The sequence below is a fragment of the Zootoca vivipara genome, chromosome 4 (genome assembly GCF_963506605.1).
Source record: "Zootoca vivipara chromosome 4, rZooViv1.1, whole genome shotgun sequence".
In the NCBI taxonomy this organism is placed as follows: domain Eukaryota; kingdom Metazoa; phylum Chordata; class Lepidosauria; order Squamata; family Lacertidae; genus Zootoca; species Zootoca vivipara.
This window is the reverse complement of record NC_083279.1, coordinates 101,457,040-101,475,875: the sequence shown is the minus strand read 5'-3', so window position 1 is coordinate 101,475,875 and position 18,836 is coordinate 101,457,040. Positions and strand designations below refer to the sequence as shown.

Below are 18,836 nucleotides of genomic sequence, written 5' to 3'. Positions count from 1 at the left end.
AGGATATTGACAAGCTGGAACATGTGACGAGGAATGCAACCTAGAATTTACTGAAGAGGAAGGCAACCTAGAATTTACTGATTTATTAACTGGTTGAATTTGTATTCCGCCCTATACCCACCGGTCTCAGGGCGGTCACAACATACAAACACACTATAAAAACACAAAATATGGACTTCCGGTTTCACGCAAAGGGGAAGAGGGAGCTGGTGACTTTCTTCAGGGAGTGCCTTTGCAGTGTTTGCAGTCAGGGGGGCTCCATGGATGCTTCGTGTTCCCCAACATCCTCGGAGGGAAGCCAGAGAGACCTGAGAGGAACCACTGTGCCTGAAGTGAGCTCCCCTTGGGTGCAAAAAGGCCCCCAAAGTGGCAGCTCTGCTCCGGGAGGTAAAGCATTGAGTCATATTGCCTCAAAGGCAGAAAGCCTCATAACCCTCGCTGGAGTGGGAAGCTTTCCCAAAAAAGGAGAAAAGCCAATAGAAAGGGGGAAACTGGGGGTGGGGTGGCCATGCTAAAATTTTATTTGGGGGGCCAAAGACCTCTCAGCCTAAGAGTTGTCTCCTATGCCTCATACCCTGAGGGCAGTTTCAACATAAAAATCACAACATTAAAAAAAAGTCGTAGGCGTCAGATCCGGCCCAATCTCCTTCTAAATGTGGCCTGCGGACGGTCCGGGGATGTGTGTTTTTACATGAGTAGAATGTGTCCTTTTATTTAAAATGCATCTCTGGGTTATTTGTGGGGTATAGTAATTCGTTCATCCCCCCCCAAATACAGTGGTACCTCTACTTACGAATTTAATGCGTTCCGAACGCGCATTTGTAAGTCGAAAAAAAGTAAGTCGAATCCCATAGGAATGCATTGGGAGAAAAAAATCGTAAGTAGAAGCAACCCTATCTAAAAATTCGTAAGTAGAAAAAATCCTATCTAAACCACATCGAAGATGGCGGACGGAGCTCCATTCGTAAGTAGAGTTATTCGTAAGTAGAGGTACCACTGTAGTCTGGCTCCCCACAAGGTCTGAGGGAAAGTGGACCGACCTTCTGCTGAAAAAGTTTGCTGACCCCAGGGCACATTCAACATGAAATCACAATATAGAAAAACCAAATAAACAATGAAAAAACAGTAACGCCCCCCCCCCAATTTATAAGGGCATTAGATGTCAATCAGCCAAAGGCCTGGTTAAAGAGGTGTGTTTTTTCCTGGAACCTAAAGCTGAATAATGGAGGGGTTTTCCGCCCTACGTATGAATTCTTTGATGGGAACCAAGAGAGGAGCTCTTCTTGAAGCTTTATCCACATCCAATAAATTAAATGGCTTCTCCCGTATGAATTCTTCGATGGGAAGTGAGATGGTGATTCTTATGGAAGCTCTTTCCACATTCCACACACTGATAGGGTTTCTCCCCTGTATGAATTCTCTGATGGGAAGTGAGATGGGAACACTGACTGAAGCTCGTTCCACATTCCAAACACCGATAGGGTTTCTCCCCTGTATGAATTCTCCGATGGGAAGTGAGATTTTGGCTGTGACTGAAGCTCTTTCCACATTCCACACACTGATAGGGTTTCTCCCCTGTATGAATTCTCTGATGGGAAGTGAGATTGGAGCTCGTACTGAAGCTCTTTCCACATTCCACACACTGATAGGGTTTCTCCCCGCTATGAATTCTTTGATGGGAAGTGAGAAGGGAGCTCGTACTGAAGCTCTTTCCACATTCCACACACTGATAGAGTTTCTCCCCTGTATGAATTAGTTGATGGGAGGTGAGATGGGGTCTCTGACTGAAGCTCTTTCCACATTCCACACGCTGATAGGGTTTCTCCCCTGTATGAATTCTCTGAAGGGAAGTGAGATCACAGCTCTTTCTGAAGCTCTTTCCACATTCCACACACTGATAGGGTTTTTTGCCTGTATGAATTAGTTGGTGGGACGTGAGATGGCCTCTCATCCTGAAGCTCTTTCCACATTCCACACACTGATAGGGTTTCTCCCCTGTATGAATTTTCTGATGGGAAGTGAGAAGGGAGCTCGTACTGAAGCTCTTTCCACATTCCCCACACTGATAGGGTTTCTCTCCTGTATGAATTAGTTGGTGGGACGTGAGATGGCCTCTCATCCTGAAGGTCTTTCCACATTCCACACACTGATAGGGTTTCTCCCCTGTATGAATTCTTTGATGGGAAGTGAGATTGTTGCTGTGACTGAAGCTCTTTCCACATTCCACACACTGATAGGGTTTCTCCCCTGTATGAATTCTCTGATGGGAAGTGAGATTGGAGCTTGTACTGAAGCTCTTTCCACATTCCACACACTGATAGGGTTTCTTTCCAATGATAATTCTTTGCTGGGAAGTGGAATGGGAGCTCTGACTGAATCTCTCTCCACTCACCAAATGTTTATGTGGCTTCTCCTCCCTGGGGATTTTGTTGTGCTCCCCCTTGTTCTTGATTTCCAATTCTTCAGAATCTGCAATGGAGACAAAAAAGGATTAGAGCCAGGAACAAATGGAGCCCCCAATTAATGGAATAATGCTAGTTAAATGTATTTTTAAATCGGGCTGCAATAGTGGGGTAACCGTCTGGGAGGAGAGAAGCAGGGGGAGCCCCAATTACAGTAGTTCTGGGTAGGGGGAGGTATGGCTTGGGAGGAGGGACAGGCCAGGAAAGGGGCACACGGCCCAGGCAGTTAGTGACTCTGGTGTGTGCCAGCCCCTCCTCCAACCTAGGGAATTGGGGTTGTCGTATCAGCCAGCCCTCAGGTCTGCAACTGCTGCTGTTGAACACCAGGTCCGCCCAGAATATAATCACCCTCATCCACGATTTGATTGTGGATGAGGAGGCTGATCTGGCTTGCATCACTGAGACCTGGGTGGGTGAACATCGTGGAGTTGGTCTCACCCAGTTATGCTCATAATAATAATTTATTATTTATACCCCGCCCATCTGGCTGGGTATCCCCAGCCACTCTGGGCAGCTTCCAACAGAAATATTAAAATACAATAATTTATTAAACATTAAAAGCTTCCCTAAACAGGGCTGCCTTCAGATGTCCTCTAAAAGTCTGGTAGTTGTTTGTCTCTTTAACATCTAGTGCAGGCATCCCCAAACTGCGGCCCTCCAGATGTTTTGGCCTACAACTCCCATGATCCCTAGTTAACAGGACCAGTGGTCAGGGATGATGGGAATTGTAGTCCAAAACATCTGGAGGGCTGAAGTTTGGGGATGCCAGATCTAGTGGGAGGGTGTTCCACAGGGTGGGTGCCACTACCGGGAAGGCCCTCTGCCTGGTTCCCTGTAACTAGGCTTCTCACAGCGAGCGAACCGCCAGAAGGCCCTCGGCACTGGACCTCAGTGTCCGGGCAGAATGATGGCGGTGAAGACGCTCCTTCAGATGGATCAGAAACTTCAGCTGTTGCAGAATTCAGTGGCCAGGTTGTTCACTGGAGGAAGGTTTCAGCATATGACACCAATCCTGGTGACCCGGAAACTACAACTAATCCAGAATGCGGCAGCTAGACTGGTGACTGGGAGCGGCCGCCGAGACCACATAAGACCGGTCCTGAAAGACCTACATTGGCTCCCAATACGTTTCCGAGCACAATTCAAAGCCCTAAACGGCCTCGGTCCGGTATACCTGAAGGAGCGTCTCCACCCCCATCGTTCTGCCCGGACACTGAGGTCCAGCATCGAGGGCCTTCTGGCGGTTCCCTCACTACGAGAAGCCAAGTTACAGGGAACCAGGCAGAGGGCCTACTCGGTAGTGTCACCCACCCTGTGGAATGCCCTCCCACTAGAGGTCAAAGAGAACAACAATTACCAGACCTTTAGAAGGCATCTCAAGGCAGCCCTGTTTAGGGAAGCTTTTAATGTTTGATGGATTTCTGTATTTTAGTGTCTTGTTGGAAGCCGCCCAGAGTGGCTGGGGGAACCCGGCCAGATGGGCGGGGTATAAATAATAAATTATTATTATTATTATTATTATTATTATTATTATTATTATTATTATTATTACTGCACTAGCTACCAAATAGTTTCTGGGCCCAAGTCAAAGTGCTGGTTTTGACCTATAAAGCCTTAAACGGCTCAGGACCACAATGCCTCAAGGACTGCCTCTTTCCATATGAACCTCCCCAGACCGTAAAATCATCTTCTGAAGCCCTTCTTCGTGTGCCTCGAGTTTGGTTCCCAGGTGTTGGTAGGGGGTGCTGTTGAGCTGTATGAAAATATATGCAGTTCGTCACAGAGGTATTTGTTGAATTTCCAGGCAGATAGGACGATCCCACAGGGAGCCTTACCAAGAGAGGCCACGATCCCACAATTCTCCTCCATGACGTCCTTATGCAGAGCTCTCTGGTCAGGATCCAGCAACGCCCACTCCTCGTCCGTGAAATGAACAGCGACATCTTCAAAGCACACTGGACCCTAAAAGAAAAAGGGAAATGTCCTCCTCTGAGACAGCAGAAATATGATCTGCTACACAATGCTCTGTTGTTTCCTTCCTCTTAATGGCTGTGTTGTTTTAATGTGATTCTTTTCCTTCCCCCTTTAATTATGGAAGTTTCTTTTGACGAAGGAATTCTTTTATTAGGCATTCAATTCCCCCCCCCCACTCTCCCCATGCGCTGTTCTGGGGAGGGAACTTCAAGGGGAGGAGTGGGGGGGGCAGTTCCCTTTGTGCAGCTGATGAATCCTGGCCACTGTTAGTTATGGTTTCTCCAAAGCATAGAAGCCTATTTTAGCAGTCTATGGCCAATGTAGAAATAAAGCAGTAACTACAAATGAATCCTACTGGAAACATTCAGAAGTCTGGCATGACAGTTACCTGGGCAGGAAATCCCACAGTTCACAGCTGGAGTTAACTCTTTCTTAGCAAGAACACAATATTCTCATATTTGGCTGAGTTTCAGGCTTAATGAGAACAGCAGCTCATTCCCTGAGCATCTTCCTCCACAAAATCAGCTGCCGAGAGCGAAGGCCCCCAAGTCCCCACAGCTTTCCAAGTCCCCTCCTCTCTGGGGTTTCTTGAAAGTGATCCAACAGTGCGCCAGAGTGCAGCCTGCCTTTGCTCCTCCATTGTCAGACATCTCCTGGCTCTGAGAGACAAGCAGGGAGGGTGGCTTCTGGCAGAAGGAGAGGGAGCCACCGGTGGCTCCTCCTTCTCCTGACTCACCTCTGCCTCTCAACCTCCCTCCTCCCACTTGCCTCCTTCCTCTTCTGCCTCTGATTCTGGACTGCATTCTGCCACAGAATCTCCCAGCTCACTAAGCCCTGTTACCCCTTCAGCTTCCGACACCTCCTCTTCTGAGCCTTCTCCCTCTTCTCCCTCTGATCGCTCATCCTTGTTCCACCTCCACTCCTTGGGCTCTAAGACGTCTTCCCTTCCTGGTTCCCCGGCTGCTTCCTCCCACCATTCCTCTGTGCCCAACCAGTCCATGGCATTGCTCCATCCCTCAGCCTCTGTCCCCACAAGGCAGCTTCCCCTGACCTGATCTGGTTCCACAGCCGCTGTTTCCCTTCTGCCCCCATGAAAAGGTGAATAAGGAGGTCTTGCTGCCTTCATTCTGTCACCTGCAAAAGAAAAAAGGTAAGCAGGATGCCAGGAGTGCCTGCTTCTCTCACGGTAAGACTGGGCATCTCTAACCACCGATGGGCCTTTGAGAAAGCCTTAAGTGCTGAGAGCATTTGGACGTTTGTGCCCATTTCACATGTTAGTTGTGCAGAAATACATCTCCCCTCCTCTGTATCCTTGTTCCCAACAGTCCTCCCCAAAAAAAGAAGATGAAAAGAACCCAGAGATGCGTTGGAAAAGCAACCGAATGAGACCAAACGGAGAATAGCCACCTTCCTCCTTACCCAGTGGCCTCTCTCTGGTCTCCAACGGAGGCCTCTCTGCCTCACAGGAATCCAGGTCCATTTCTGCAAAGAGATCCTTTCCCTGAAAAAGAAACAAGGATTGAAAACAGAGAACGGGGAGAAATATTAGAAAGAGAATGAGGAATACAAAAAGTTTAGGAGTGTTAGATCTCATTCCATGGATGCCTTCCAGGAAAAAAATGGGCCATCAGGAGAGCATTTTTGGATGTTCTCTGTCCTGTTTGGAGGCCTTGTGAGTATCCAGGGGAAAGTCTCTCTCACCTGCTTTCTCTCTGCCTTCTTTCTCTCCTCTGCCTGACTCAGGAGGAAACCTTCGGCCAGGGCCACCGCCTGGGAACTGGTCTCCGCTCCGCATTCTCTCACCCAGCTCTCCATCTCCGGGGGAAGGACAGCCAGGAACTGCTCCAAGATCACCAGGTCCAGCATCTCAGCTTTCGTGTGCCTTTCTGGCTTCAGCCACTGGTGGCAAAAGTGGTAGAGTCGGCTGCAAACCTCTCGGGGTCCTTTGGCCTCCTGGCAGCAGAACCGCTTCAACTTCTGGCTCTGCCCCTCTGAGCGGAGGGTGTCCTCCTCACCCAGGATCTTCTGTACTGGGTTTTCCCAGAATGCCCCACTGCTCCCAGTTTGGATGGCATGGCCTCTTCCTGCTTCAGGGCCAGCTGAGTCTTGCTCATCCATCTGTGGTCTCATGAAGCCTCTGAGAGATCGGAAGGAAGCCTTTTGTCTTCTGTCTTAATGAGAAGCTCTAGCAAATCCTAGAAAGCAAATACATTGTTTTGTTAGAGAATTTGTAGGTCAAGAGAGGAAAAACGTTCCGTTAGCAAGCATGGATGAGTCTTGCTACAAACCAGGACTGGACGGCACAACAGCCCAAACCATGAGATCTTCTGAAGGAGAGGGGAGGAGGAGGAGGAGGAGGAGGAGGAGGAGGAGGAGGAGGAGGAGGAGGAGAAGAAGAAGAAGAAGAAGAAGAAGAAGAAGAAGAAGAAGAAGAAGAAGAAGAAGAAGAAGAAGAAGAAGAAGAAGAAAGCAGCCTCTAGCCCTCCTAGAAGGAAGATTGCAATACAAGATGTGGAGGCAACAGAAAAAGGGCTAAAAAAGGAGGAGGAGGAGGAGGAGGAGGAGGAGGAGGAGGAGGAGGAGGAGGAGGAGGAGGAGGAAACCTCTTAACCCTCTTAGAAGGACCATTGCAATGCAAAATGTGGAGATGAATCAGCCTGGTCTCTCCAGCCTTCCAGTCAGTGCATGAAGTCAGAACTGACTGACAAGGGAGTCATTTGTATATTGTGAAAAATGGCTCTAGTGGGGGTCCTCACTTGGGGGTCCTCAGGAGTTGCTCTCCCCCACCCCCACTTCAGAGCACATTTCTCCCCTGTTTCTGTCTCCTTTTCTTGCACTTGGACTCTCAGCTGCTCTCAAGGCAGACTCCTCGGGTGGGGTCCCTTTTTCTTTGGTCAGAAGGCCAAGTGGGCGGGGCCAAAGACATAAAATCATAGAGTTGGAAGAGACCACAAGGGCCATCCACTCAAGCCCCCTGCCAAGCAGGAAATTATGACATCTGCCTTGAAATTTAGGCGAGTAAGTTATTATTATTATTATTACACACAGCCATACCAAGGTCCCTGGAGGATCGGTGAGTAGCAGCGCCCATTTCCAGCTTGGTTGGTTTCCCAGCAAGAATCCCTTTGGGACAGAGAGGATGTGGTCCTGGGATGCCATGCTCTGGGTGCGAGGGGATTGCTGCAGTGGCCTCCGTGTGGAGCTGCCCTTGGAGACGACTGGGAAACTGGTCCGCAATGTAGCAGCCAGACTATGGGCTGGGATCCCTCTCTTTATTCCTGGCCTTTCTCTCCCACCTTTCCTCCCTCCCTCCAGTGGGTATTTTAATGGGGGGGGTAGTCCTCCTCCTCGTCCAGCTTTGGAAAACCATTTGCACATGTTCCCTCTGTTGTGCAATGACGCTGAGCGATGTCACACAGAGTTAAAGTCCCTGGGACTCCTTTGTTTGAAGGAGGGAGATTTCGTGGGAGTTTGGGATCCTCTGATCTCCAGGAAGGAGAGCCTTGCAGACCTCGCCCCCCCTCCCTGGCAGGACCCTCTCCTCCCTGACTTGCCCCCCCCACTGCATGAGCAGATCAGGCCCCCTAGGCATCCTCCCCTGCCTCAGCCCTGGGACCCCCCCCCCGTCTCCCCACTGCACCCTCGGGGGGGGGGGAGAGGAGACTCACCCGATCATCCCAGGAGTGAAGGGACAGCGATGCAGCCCTTGCAGGAGAGACACCAAAGCAGGAAAGGAGGACGGGGGGGGAGGGGGGAGGGAGGGGCCTTGGCTCTGGAGGACCCGGACCCCCCCCCCGATTCCTGTCCGCTCTAGGAAGGCAGCTCGCTTCCCTTTAACCCTCGCAAAGTCGCGTCCACCCAGTTCAACCCTCTCTCCCTTTGCAGAACCTGACCTATGCGCTGCGCCCCTGAAGAGATCCCGGCTAGCGAGGGGTCTCCCTAATCGGCCTCCGTTGCTGAACTGCAGAAAGTGGGGGGAAGTGACCGAAGAGGGGAGCAACTCGGGAGGAGTGGGGCGCATGCGCAACCGCCTCCCTCCTCGTTGGGCATCCCAGAGGGGGGGAGGGGGGGCTTGTGCTCGGCCAGAGCAGCTTCTCTTCGGGGTCACGCCCCCTCTCCACACATACACGATTGATTGATTGATAATGGACATGTTTCAAAGCCAATATGCTCCTGGCGGGGGCCTTCCTCGCCACCCGCTAGATCCAGCCCTGATCCTGGGGTCATCTAGTCCAACCCCCAGCAATGCAGGAATCTCAGCTCAAGCATCCATGGCAGATGGCCGTCCGATCTTTGCTTAGAAACCTCCAAGGAAGGAGAGTCCGCCCCCTCCCAAGGGAGACCTTTCCCCTGCCAAACTGCTCTTAGATGTCCCTCAAGGCAGCGGGTCCTGAGTTCTAGCACTGATGAAATAATCACACTGGCTACCAAGGAGGTACCAAGCGAAGTTCAAAATAAGTAAATTAATAATAATAATAATAATAATAATAATAATAATAATAATAATAATAATAATAATATATACCCCACCTATCTGGCTGGGTTTCCCCAGGCACTCTGGGCGGCTTCTAACCGAACATAAAAAATACATTAAAACATCAGTCTTTAAAAACTTCCCTATACTGGATCGAGGCCGTTTAGGGCTTTAAAGGTCAGCACCAACACTTTGAATTGTGCTCGGAAACGTACTGGGAGCCAATGTAGGTCTTTCAGGACCGGTGTTATGTGGTCTCAGTGGCTGCTCCCAGTCACCAGTCTAGCTGCCGCATTCTGGATTACTGTCATTGCAGTTTCCGGGTCACCTTCAAAGGTAGCCCCACGTAAAGCGCATGGCAGTAGTCCAAGTGGGAGATAACCAGAGCATGCACCACTGTGGTGAGACAGTCCGTGGGCAGGGAAGGTCTCATCCTGCGTACCAGATGGAGCTGGTAGACAGCTGCCCTGGACACAGAATTGACCTGCGCCTCCATGGACAGCTGTGAGTCCAAAATGACTCCCAGGCTGCGCACCTGGTCCTTCAGGGGCACAGTTACCCCATTCAGGACCAGGGAGTCCCCCACACCTACCTGCCCCCTGTCCCCCACAAACAGTACTTCAACTTCAATCCGTTAGCCGCCATCCATCCTCCAACCGCCTCCAGACATTCACACAGGACCTTCACCGCCTTCACTGGTTCTGATTTAAAAGAGAGGTAGAGCTGGGTATCACCCGCATACTGATGAACACCCAGCCCAAACTCCCAGCGGCTGCATGTAGATGTTAAAAAGCATGGGGGAGAGGACAGAGCCCTGAGGCACCCCACAAGTGAGAGCCCAGGGGTCTGAACACTCATCCCCCACCACCACTTTCTGAACATGGCCCAGGAGGAAGGAGCGGAACCACTGTATGACAGTGCCCCCAGCTCCCAACCCCTCTAGACGGTCCAGAAGGATGTTATGGTCGATGGTGTCAAAAGCCGCTGAGAGATCCAGCAGGACTAGGAAGCAGCTCTCACCTTTGTCCCTAACCCGCCGGAGATCATCAACCAGTGCGACCAAGGCAGTTTCAGTCCCATGATGAGGCCTGAACCCCGACTGGAAGGGATCCAAATGGTCCGCTTCTTCCAGGCGTGCCTGGAGTTGTTCAGCAACCACCCGCTCAATCACCTTGCCCAAAAATGGAAGATTTGAGACTGGGCGATAGTTGGCCATATTGGCTGCATGTAAAGATGGTTTTTTAAAAAGCAGTTTAATAACCGCCTCTTTCAGTGGGTCAAACCTTCTTTTGGCCACGCTGAAAAGACCCACCAAGTGCCCCCTCACACACCCCAACCATGAGCGAAGTAGCACCCGCACGCTCTCTCTCCCCCTCGTGTCTTCTCCTGAGTGGTTCCCCCCTCCAGCACTACCCACCAATGGGGGGGGGGTGAGAGGGAGAAGGGCTGCCTTTCATCCGCTCCCTCCTGGATCTGGCAGGGGTGGGGGGTGGGAGAAAAAGCCAACTCAATGGGTCCATGGTGACGGAAGTCACATACCCCACTGCCCTGCACTGTACACCTGCCAGTGCCCTAAGGCCTGAAGGTGCGGAAAACTCTCTTCTTGGGACATTTCCCCTAATTTCCCCTAACCCTAATCCCTAATCCTACCTCTAAACCACAAACCCAACCCTTAACCCTTAACCCTTTCCCTAAAACTAATCTCTAACCATGCAACCCTTACAACCCCAATCCCAGTCTCAACCCAAACTCTTAACTGTAACCTTCCTAGGAGCCTGGGTCCCTTAAGCCCACTCCCCCCACAAGTTGAGGGGAATTCCAATTCAAATGGGGGGGTGGGCCATGTCATGTGACTGATTTTGTGGGGCACGGCTTATGTGCTTCCCCATATTTTATTCGAATTGGCACCCCTGCCAAACCAGTTTTATTTAGAGATGTGTGGAGTGGGGGTGAACTTTCAAAAGACACCCTACCACTTTCTGAATTGGAGGCACTCAAGGGTTAATGCGGACATAGAATCATAGAATCATAGAATCATAGAGTTGGAAGAGACCACAAGGGCCATCCAGTCCAACCCCTGCCAAGCAGGAAACACCATCAAAGCATTCCTGACAGATGGCTGTCAAGCCTCTGCTTAAAGACCTCCAAAGAAGGAGACTCCACCACACTCCTTGGCAGCAAATTCCACTGCCGAACAGCTCTTACTGTCAGGAAGTTCTTCCTAATGTTTAGGTGGAATTTTCTTTCTTGTAGTTTGAATCCGTTGCTCCGTGTCCGCTTCTCTGGAGCAGCAGAAAACAACCTTTCTCCCTCCTCTATATGACATCCTTTTATATATTTGAACATGGTTATCATATCACCCCTTAACCTTCTCTTCTCCAGGCTAAACATACCCAGCTCCCTAAGCCGTTCCTCATAAGGCATCGTTTCCAGGCCTTTGACCATTTTGGTTGCCCTCTTCTGGACACGTTCCAGCTTATCAGTATCCTTCTTGAACTGTGGTGCCCAGAACTGGACACAGTACTCCAGGTGAGGTCTGACCAGAGCAGAATACAGTGGTACTATTACTTCCCTTGATCTAGATGCTATACTCCTATTGATGCAGCCAAGAATTGCATTGGCTTTTTTAGCTGCTGCATCACACTGCTGACTCATGTCAAGTTTGTGGTCTACCAAGACTCCTAGATCCTTTTCACATGTACTGCTCTCAAGCCAGGTGTCTCCCATCCTGTATTTGTGCCTTTCATTTTTTTTGCCCAAGTGTAGTACTTTACATTTCTCCTTGTTAAAATTCATCTTGTTTGCTTTGGCCCAGTTGTCTAATCTGTTAAGGTCATTCTGAAGTGTGATCCTGTCCTCTGGGGTGTTAGCCACCCCTCCCAATTTGGTGTCATCTGCAAACTTGCTCAGGATGCCCTCAAGCCCATCATCCAAGTCATTGATAAAGATGTTGAACAAGACTGGGCCCAAGACAGAACCCTGTGGCACCCCACTAGTCACTACTCTCCAGGATGAGGAGGAGCCATTGATGAGCACCCTTTGGGTTCGGTCAGTCAGCCAGTTACAAATCCACTGAATGGTACCATTGTCTAGCCCACATTTTACCAGCTTCTTTACAAGAATATCATGGGGCACCTTGTCAAAGGCTTTGCTGAAATCAAGATAGGCTACATCCACAGCGTTCCCTTCATCTACCAGGCTTGTAATTCTGTCAAAAAATGAGATCAGATTAGTCTGACATGACTTATTTTTCAGAAACCCATGCTGACTTTTAGTGATCACAGAGTTTCTTTCTAGGTGCTCACAGACTGTTTGCTTAATGATCTGCTCTAGAATCTTTCCTGGTATTGACTGCCATCAAGTCATAGAATCATAGAGTTGGAAGAGACCACAAGGGCCATCCAGTCGAACCCCCTGCCAAGCAGGAAACACCATCAAAGCATTCCTGACATATGCCTATCAAGCCTCTGCTTAAAGACCTCCAAAGAAGGAGACTCCACCACAAACCTTGGCAGCAAATTCCACTGCCGAACAGCTCTTACTGTCAGGAAGTTCTTCCTAATGTTTAGGTGGAATCTTCTTTCTTGTAGTTTGAATCCATTGCTCCGTGTCCGCTTCTCTGGAGCAGCAGAAAACAACCTTTCTCCCTCCTCTATATGACATCATTTTATATATTTGAACATGGCTATCATATCACCCCTTAACCTTCTCTTCTCCAGGCTAAACATACCCAGCTCCCTAAGCCGTTCCTCATAAGGCATTGTTTCCAGGCCTTTGACCATTTTGGTTGCCCTCTTCTGGACACGTTCCAGCTTGTCAATATCCTTCTTGAACTGTGGAACTTCCTTCCCTGGGAGGAAGACCTTTCATTGCCTACAGACAGCCACCCAATCTTAAACAACTCCTCACCCACAATAATACAACCACCAGACTTAACATGGACACTGGTACCAGAGCCTGCAATAAACCCAGATGCCAACTTTGCTGCCACGTACACCCGGACAACACCATTACTGGCCCCAACAACATCCAACATACCATCTCAGGACTATTTAATTGCTCATCTTCTAACATTGTGTATGCCATCAAATGCCAACGGTGCCCTTCAGCTCTCTATATTGGACAAACAGGCCAACCCTGACGCCAAAGGATAAATGGACATAAATCTGACATCAGGAATCACAAGACAGAGATTCTCTCCTCCCCTTGAAGTTCCCTCCCCAGAACAGCGCATGGGGAGAGTGGGGGGGGGGAATTGAATGCCTAATAAAAGAATTCCTTCATCAAAAGGAACTTCCATAATTAAAGTGGGAAGGAAAAGAATCACATTAAAACAACACAGCCATTAAGAGGAAGGAAACAATAGAGCATTGTGTAGCAGATCATATTTCTGCTGTCTCAGAGGAGGACATTTCCCTTTTTCTTTTAGGGTCCAGTGTCCTTTGAAGATGTCGCTGTTTGTTTCACAGACGAGGAGTGGGCGTTGCTGGATCCTGACCAGAGAGCTCTGCATAAGGACGTCATGGAGGAGAATCGTGGGATCGTGGCCTCTCTTGGTAAGGCTCCCTGTGGGATTGTCCTATCTGCCTGGAAATTCAAAACGGATCTCTATGTGATATACGTACCTCCCAGATTGTGATGGAACTTCCAAGACCCCCACAGCTCACCTTGAATGGAGGACTGTCAACTTTCTTCTCCCTGAATGATCTTCCTACAGTTATGCTTTTTCAAACAATTATCAGGCTGGTCTGAAGTGCCCTGGCCATTTTAAATGTCAGCTTTGGAGTTGTTAGGGAAGTTGAAGTAGCTTTTGTCAGTATTTCTGTTTTTATTTTTGCTCCTCTCAGTCTTGGGTTGACCAAAGAGACGACTGACACTGGAAATAAAGGGGATTCTATGATGGGGCCAAACAAAATCCATCCCAAGGAAGAGCTAGGCTTTTCGAATCTCAGGTTCCCATAAATCTGTCAATGTCTGTCAATAAAGGCAATGAACTCACATCTAATTTCCTTCAGTTCTTCTGCTACCGCATGCATTAATTAGCATTATTCAATAATTGGTGGCTGTATTTTTCCTGACGTTCCAGTCCCTTTTCTCTCTTCATTGCAGATAGTGATGATTTGGAAGTCAAGAACATGGATGACCACGACAAAATTCCTGCCGTGGAGAAGCCACATATATATTTGGAGCGTGGAAAGAGCTTCTGTCAAAGCTCCCGTTCCTATTCCTCTCAAATAAATCCCATTTTGAAGAAATACTATTCCTTCTGTCAGAAGGAAAATCTCACTTCCAAACAGAAATGTCACAGTGGGGAGAAGCCAAGATTGTGAGAAGAGATTCACGCAGAAGGAAAATCTCAGCTCCCATCAAATATTTCATACAGGGGAGAAACCATATCACTGCTTAGAATGTGGGAAGAGCTTTACTACAAAGAAAGAATTCTGTCGGCATCAGAGAATTCACAGTGCGGAAAAACCATTTAAATGCCACGATTGTGGAGAACGTTTCAGTAAGAGAGCTCATCTCACTTGTCATCAAAGAATTCATGCAGAGAAACCGTATCAGTGTGTGGAATGTGGGGAAAGCTTCAGGATGAGCTCAGATCTCATTTTGCATCAAAAAATTCACACAGGGGAGAAACTGTATCAGTGTGTGGAATGTGGAAAGAGTTTCAGTACAAGCTCCAATCTCACTACCCATCAAAGGATTCATACAGGGGAGAAACCCTATCAGTGTGTGGAATGTGGAAAGAGCTTCAGAACAGGCTCCCATCTCGATACCCATCAAAGAATTCACAAAGGGGAGAAACCCTTTCAGTGTGTGGAATGTGGAAAGAGCTTCAGTGACAGCCGAAATCTCACTTCCCATCAAATAATTCATACAGGGGAGAAACCCTATCAGTGTATGGAATGTGGAAAGAGCTTTATTCGAAAGGCCAACCTCACTTCCCATGAAAGAATTCACACAGGGGAGAAACCCTATCATTGTGTGGAATGTGGAAAGAGCTTCAGTCAGAGCGACACTCTCACTTCTCATCAAAGAATTCATACAAGGGAGAAACCCTATCAGTGTGTGGAATGTGGAAAGAGCTTCAGTACGAGGTCCTCCCTAAATTCTCACCAAAGAATTAATACAGGGGAGAAACCCTATCAGTGCGTGGAATGTGGAAAGAGCTTCAGTATGAGCTCCCATCTCACTAAGCATCAGAGAATTCACACAGGGGATAAACGCTATCAGTGCATGGAATGTGGAAAGAGCTTTAATCAGAGTGGCCATCTCACTTCCCATGAAAGAATTCACACAGGGGAGAAACCCTATCAGTGTTTGGAATGTGGAAAGAGCTTCAGTCAGAGCGCCACTCTCACTTCTCATCAAAGATTTCATACAAAGGAGAAACCCTATCAGTGTGTGGAATGTGGAAAGAGCTTCAGTAGGAGCTCCTCCCTAAATTCCCATCAAAGAATTCATACAGGGGAGAAACCCTATCAGTGCGTGGAATGTGGAAAGTGTTTCACCTCAAAGCAAAGTCTCACTTGCCATCAAATAACTCATATTGGGGAGAATCATTTGATTGTGGTGTTGTAAGTGACTTCTAGTGTCATCTAGTCCAACCCCCTGCAATGTAGGAATCACAACTAAAGCCTTCCAACCTCTGCTGTAAAACCTCCATGGAAGGAGAGTCCACCACCTTCCAAAGGAGTCCATTCCACTGTATAACTGCTCCTATGGTCAAAGCATAAGGCTTTTAAACAGAGATTGGATGGCCATCTGTCATGGATGCTTTATGGTTGTCTTCTTCTTTAGCGATCACTCGTAGCTGAGTAATTCTTGCGTGTACCAATCAATGAGCACTTTTGCCCATTTTGTGAACTCTATAGTGAAGAACGTTCGTGACTCATTTTACCCCTATTATCAAAATTCACACCCCTGCAATATTATCTGGAATTTCCCCCTGAAACATTACGTAAATTCATTTTGGAAGATTCTTTGAGCTCAGTATCCTACCTTAGCTATTAAAAAGCATAAATCTCTTTTATTGAATAACATATTATAACAATTTGTCCTGCCCTCAGATGATGATATTGCTGATCTTTTGTTTGGAGTTGTGTTTCATACCTAAAATAATGATTAAACACAAAAAGTGGTGCGCAAAATAGACATCACCAGCAGAAGCTCTGAAGACTCCAGCAGCATCCAATAGAAAGGCAGATCTCCAAGGGCGGGGCCAAATTGTTACATCATCAACCACTGCCGCCAAAACGGCCCTTCCACCTCCAAAGCCCAAGCCCAAAGCCTCTCCCGGCGGCTGCATTAATAAACGCCTGGCAGCATTAGGCAGTCGTTCATCATTTCCCCTAACACACACTTGGAGGCACAGCGAGGGGTTTTTGCTTTTTAAATGGCAAAATTAACTGCGATAATAAGGAACCAATCTATTCTAAAGTTGAAAGAGGAGTGGAAATGCTTTGAGGAATACATGTTAAACACTGCTTAGGAAAAAAATACGCTGATATGTCTAGATTAAAATGTGTAGTATGATACAAAGTGAATAGATAGAGTTAAAATTGAAATCCAAATGGAAGTGAAGAAATAGAGAGTATAGAATGCAAAGAATAAAGAATATATAGACAGATAAAAGGAAATCTAGCGGGGGTGGAGTGAAGGTTGGTGGCAAGGGTGGAGGGGGGATGGTGGGTTCAAAATGTTTTGAGTTATGCTTTTGGCATTATTTTTGTATTTTTGGAGTCATTATTTGTTACGGAAATGTAGTATTAATTTAATTGCAATAAAATTTATTTGTTTAAAAAAAGATTGTCTTCCATAAACACGGTCTTAACAATGAGTCCGTAAGTGACTGTGGAGGCCAATTCTGGACCCACACGTCCTTCCACAGTGGGGGCATTGATTTCCAGGTGGGAGTTGATCACGGTGTGGATTTGCCAAGCGTGCCTTCCTCTTAGCACGTTTCTCCCTTGCGTCCTGAGTTTGAGCATCTTCAAAGCACCTTTGGTAAAGGCTGTTCACCAACTGGAGCTCTCGCAGGCCAGTGTTTCCCAATTGTCGTTATAGGTAGGTCGCCGTGTTGGTCTGACGTTGTTGCCTTTTTGGCTTAAGCTGGGTTTCTTGCGTTGCGTCCGGCAGGGAGAAAGACAGTCAATAACGACACTCAGGGTTGAATTCAGGGAAAAAGTTTATTTTCTCTATATAGAGAGAGTCTTGGTGATGCTTCACGACAAGAGCAAAGAAAGACAGTTTGCACGAGGCTTTCATCCACTTTTGGGCTCCTCTACGCCCCTCCCCATGAATCCACTCTGTAAATGTGCGCACGTCAGAGGGTCATAGGTTACAAATACACATACAGGAAGATCCGTGTCCTGTCTTTATCATAAACACATCCTGACAATGCACCCTGGTACCAGCCTCAAGCAGCCTTGAATGTGGGGCTTGAGTTCCAGTCTATCTTGCCTGGTCTTAGCTACAGGTAGGTAGCCGTGTTGGTCTGAGTCGAAGCAAAATAAAAAAAATTCCTTCAGTAGCACCTTAAAGACCAACTAAGTTTATATTTTGGTATGAGCTTTCGTGTGCATGCACACTTCTTCAGATACACTGGAAACGAAATTCTTCAGATACACTGCACACGAAAGCTCATACCAAAATAAAAACTTAGTTGGTCTTTAAGGTGCTACTGAAGGAATTTTTTTTATTTTGCCTGGTCTTGTGCCTGATATATGCGTCCTCTCCTGATGCAGACCTTGTGCATCTCCTGATGCAGACCACCTTGTGCTCTCTGGCAAGGCCATCCTGTCTCGCTGTCTAATGTTTTCATTACACTTTGACACGGAGGCACCGAAAAGCACAGAGGCAATGGAAAGCACCCAGGAATATTGGGGGGGGGGCTAAGCCATACAGTCAGAATTATACAATGCAAGCTATATGATCAGATTTAGCTCAATAATACAATTAGCAAACCTCTCCCTACAACATAGCCAAAACAAAATAAAAAAAATCATTCCAGTAGCACCTTAAAGGTAAAGGGACCCCTGACCATTAGGTCCAATTGTGACCAACTGGGGTTGCGCGCTCATCTCGTGTTATTGGCCGAGGGAGCCGGCGTACAGCTTCCAGGTCATGTGGCCAGCATGACAAAGCCGCTTCTGACGAACCAGAGCAGCGCACGGAAACGCCGTTTATCTTCCCATCGGAGTGGTACCTATTTATCTACTTGCACTTTTGACATGCTTTTGAACTGCTAGGTTGACAGGAGCTGGCACTGAGCAACGGGAGCTCACCCTGTTGCAGGGATTCGAACCGCCAACCTTCTGATTGGCAAGCCCTAGGCTCAGTGGTTTAACCCACAGCACCACCTGCATCCTTAGAGACCAACTAAGTTTGTCATTGGAATGAGCTTTCGTGTGCATGCACACTTCTTCAGATACACTGAAACAGAAGTCATCAGACCCTTATATATAGTGAGGGTGGGGAGGGGTATTACTCAGAGAGGTGGTGGGAATGGGTGATAGACTGATAGGTGTGGTAAACCTGTTGACGACTGCAATTGGTATTACAGGGAAAAGCAAGGGGTGAGATGGCCAAAGATAGCTATCTTTAGCCATCTGCTTATTTATTTCATTTTTATTGTATTTGTCATTCAATTAAACTCATTACAAATAAAAATATTTCACATAAATTACAGAGTATCATTTCTTATTTACATCTCTTAACTCTTATCCTCCTCTTATCAATTCCAAACATATATACTTGTTCTTCCAAACTTGACTTCCTCGTTCTTCTCTCTTGGTTTTCTCTTTTCTTTCCTCTCATTTTCTGCGCTTTAACCTTTCTTACACGCATGGCAAGAGTGGGGGTGCAATGTCAGAGTAGCAGCAGGAAGAGGAGGGCACCTGTGGGGGCCAATACTGGATCCA

At 47.8% G+C, this 18,836-nt stretch overlaps 2 protein-coding genes across 4 annotated transcripts in view; one reads left to right on the top strand and one right to left on the bottom strand.

Moving 5' to 3' along the window:
- The window catches only part of LOC132592054 (zinc finger protein 260-like), a 140,096-nt gene extending 131,932 nt beyond the window's left edge, over positions 1–8,164 (bottom strand). Inside the window, exons 1-6 of one of the 2 annotated variants that reach the window (XM_060274102.1) lie at positions 8,105–8,164; positions 6,138–6,631; positions 5,856–5,937; positions 5,488–5,570; positions 4,298–4,424; positions 2,393–2,469 (exon numbers count right to left, since the gene is read on the bottom strand). In XM_060274102.1, coding sequence (XP_060130085.1) covers positions 2,393–2,469; positions 4,298–4,424; positions 5,488–5,570; positions 5,856–5,937; positions 6,138–6,566 — 798 coding nt within the window. In that variant the 5' untranslated portion in view covers positions 6,567–6,631; positions 8,105–8,164. The remainder of the gene's footprint in view (positions 1–2,392; positions 2,470–4,297; positions 4,425–5,487; positions 5,571–5,855; positions 5,938–6,137; positions 6,632–8,104) is intronic. The other variant, XM_060274101.1, reaches the window with a different exon arrangement.
- LOC118078482 (zinc finger protein 883-like) overlaps positions 1–18,836 on the top strand; it is a 277,980-nt gene that overhangs the window by 51,649 nt on the left and 207,495 nt on the right. Inside the window, exon 8 of one of the 2 annotated variants that reach the window (XM_060274074.1) lies at positions 14,464–15,416. The exons of the other annotated variant lie outside the window; for it this stretch is intronic. Within the exon in view, the coding sequence (XP_060130057.1) occupies positions 14,464–15,416 (953 nt within the window). The remainder of the gene's footprint in view (positions 1–14,463; positions 15,417–18,836) is intronic. 2 annotated transcript variants of the gene reach the window in all.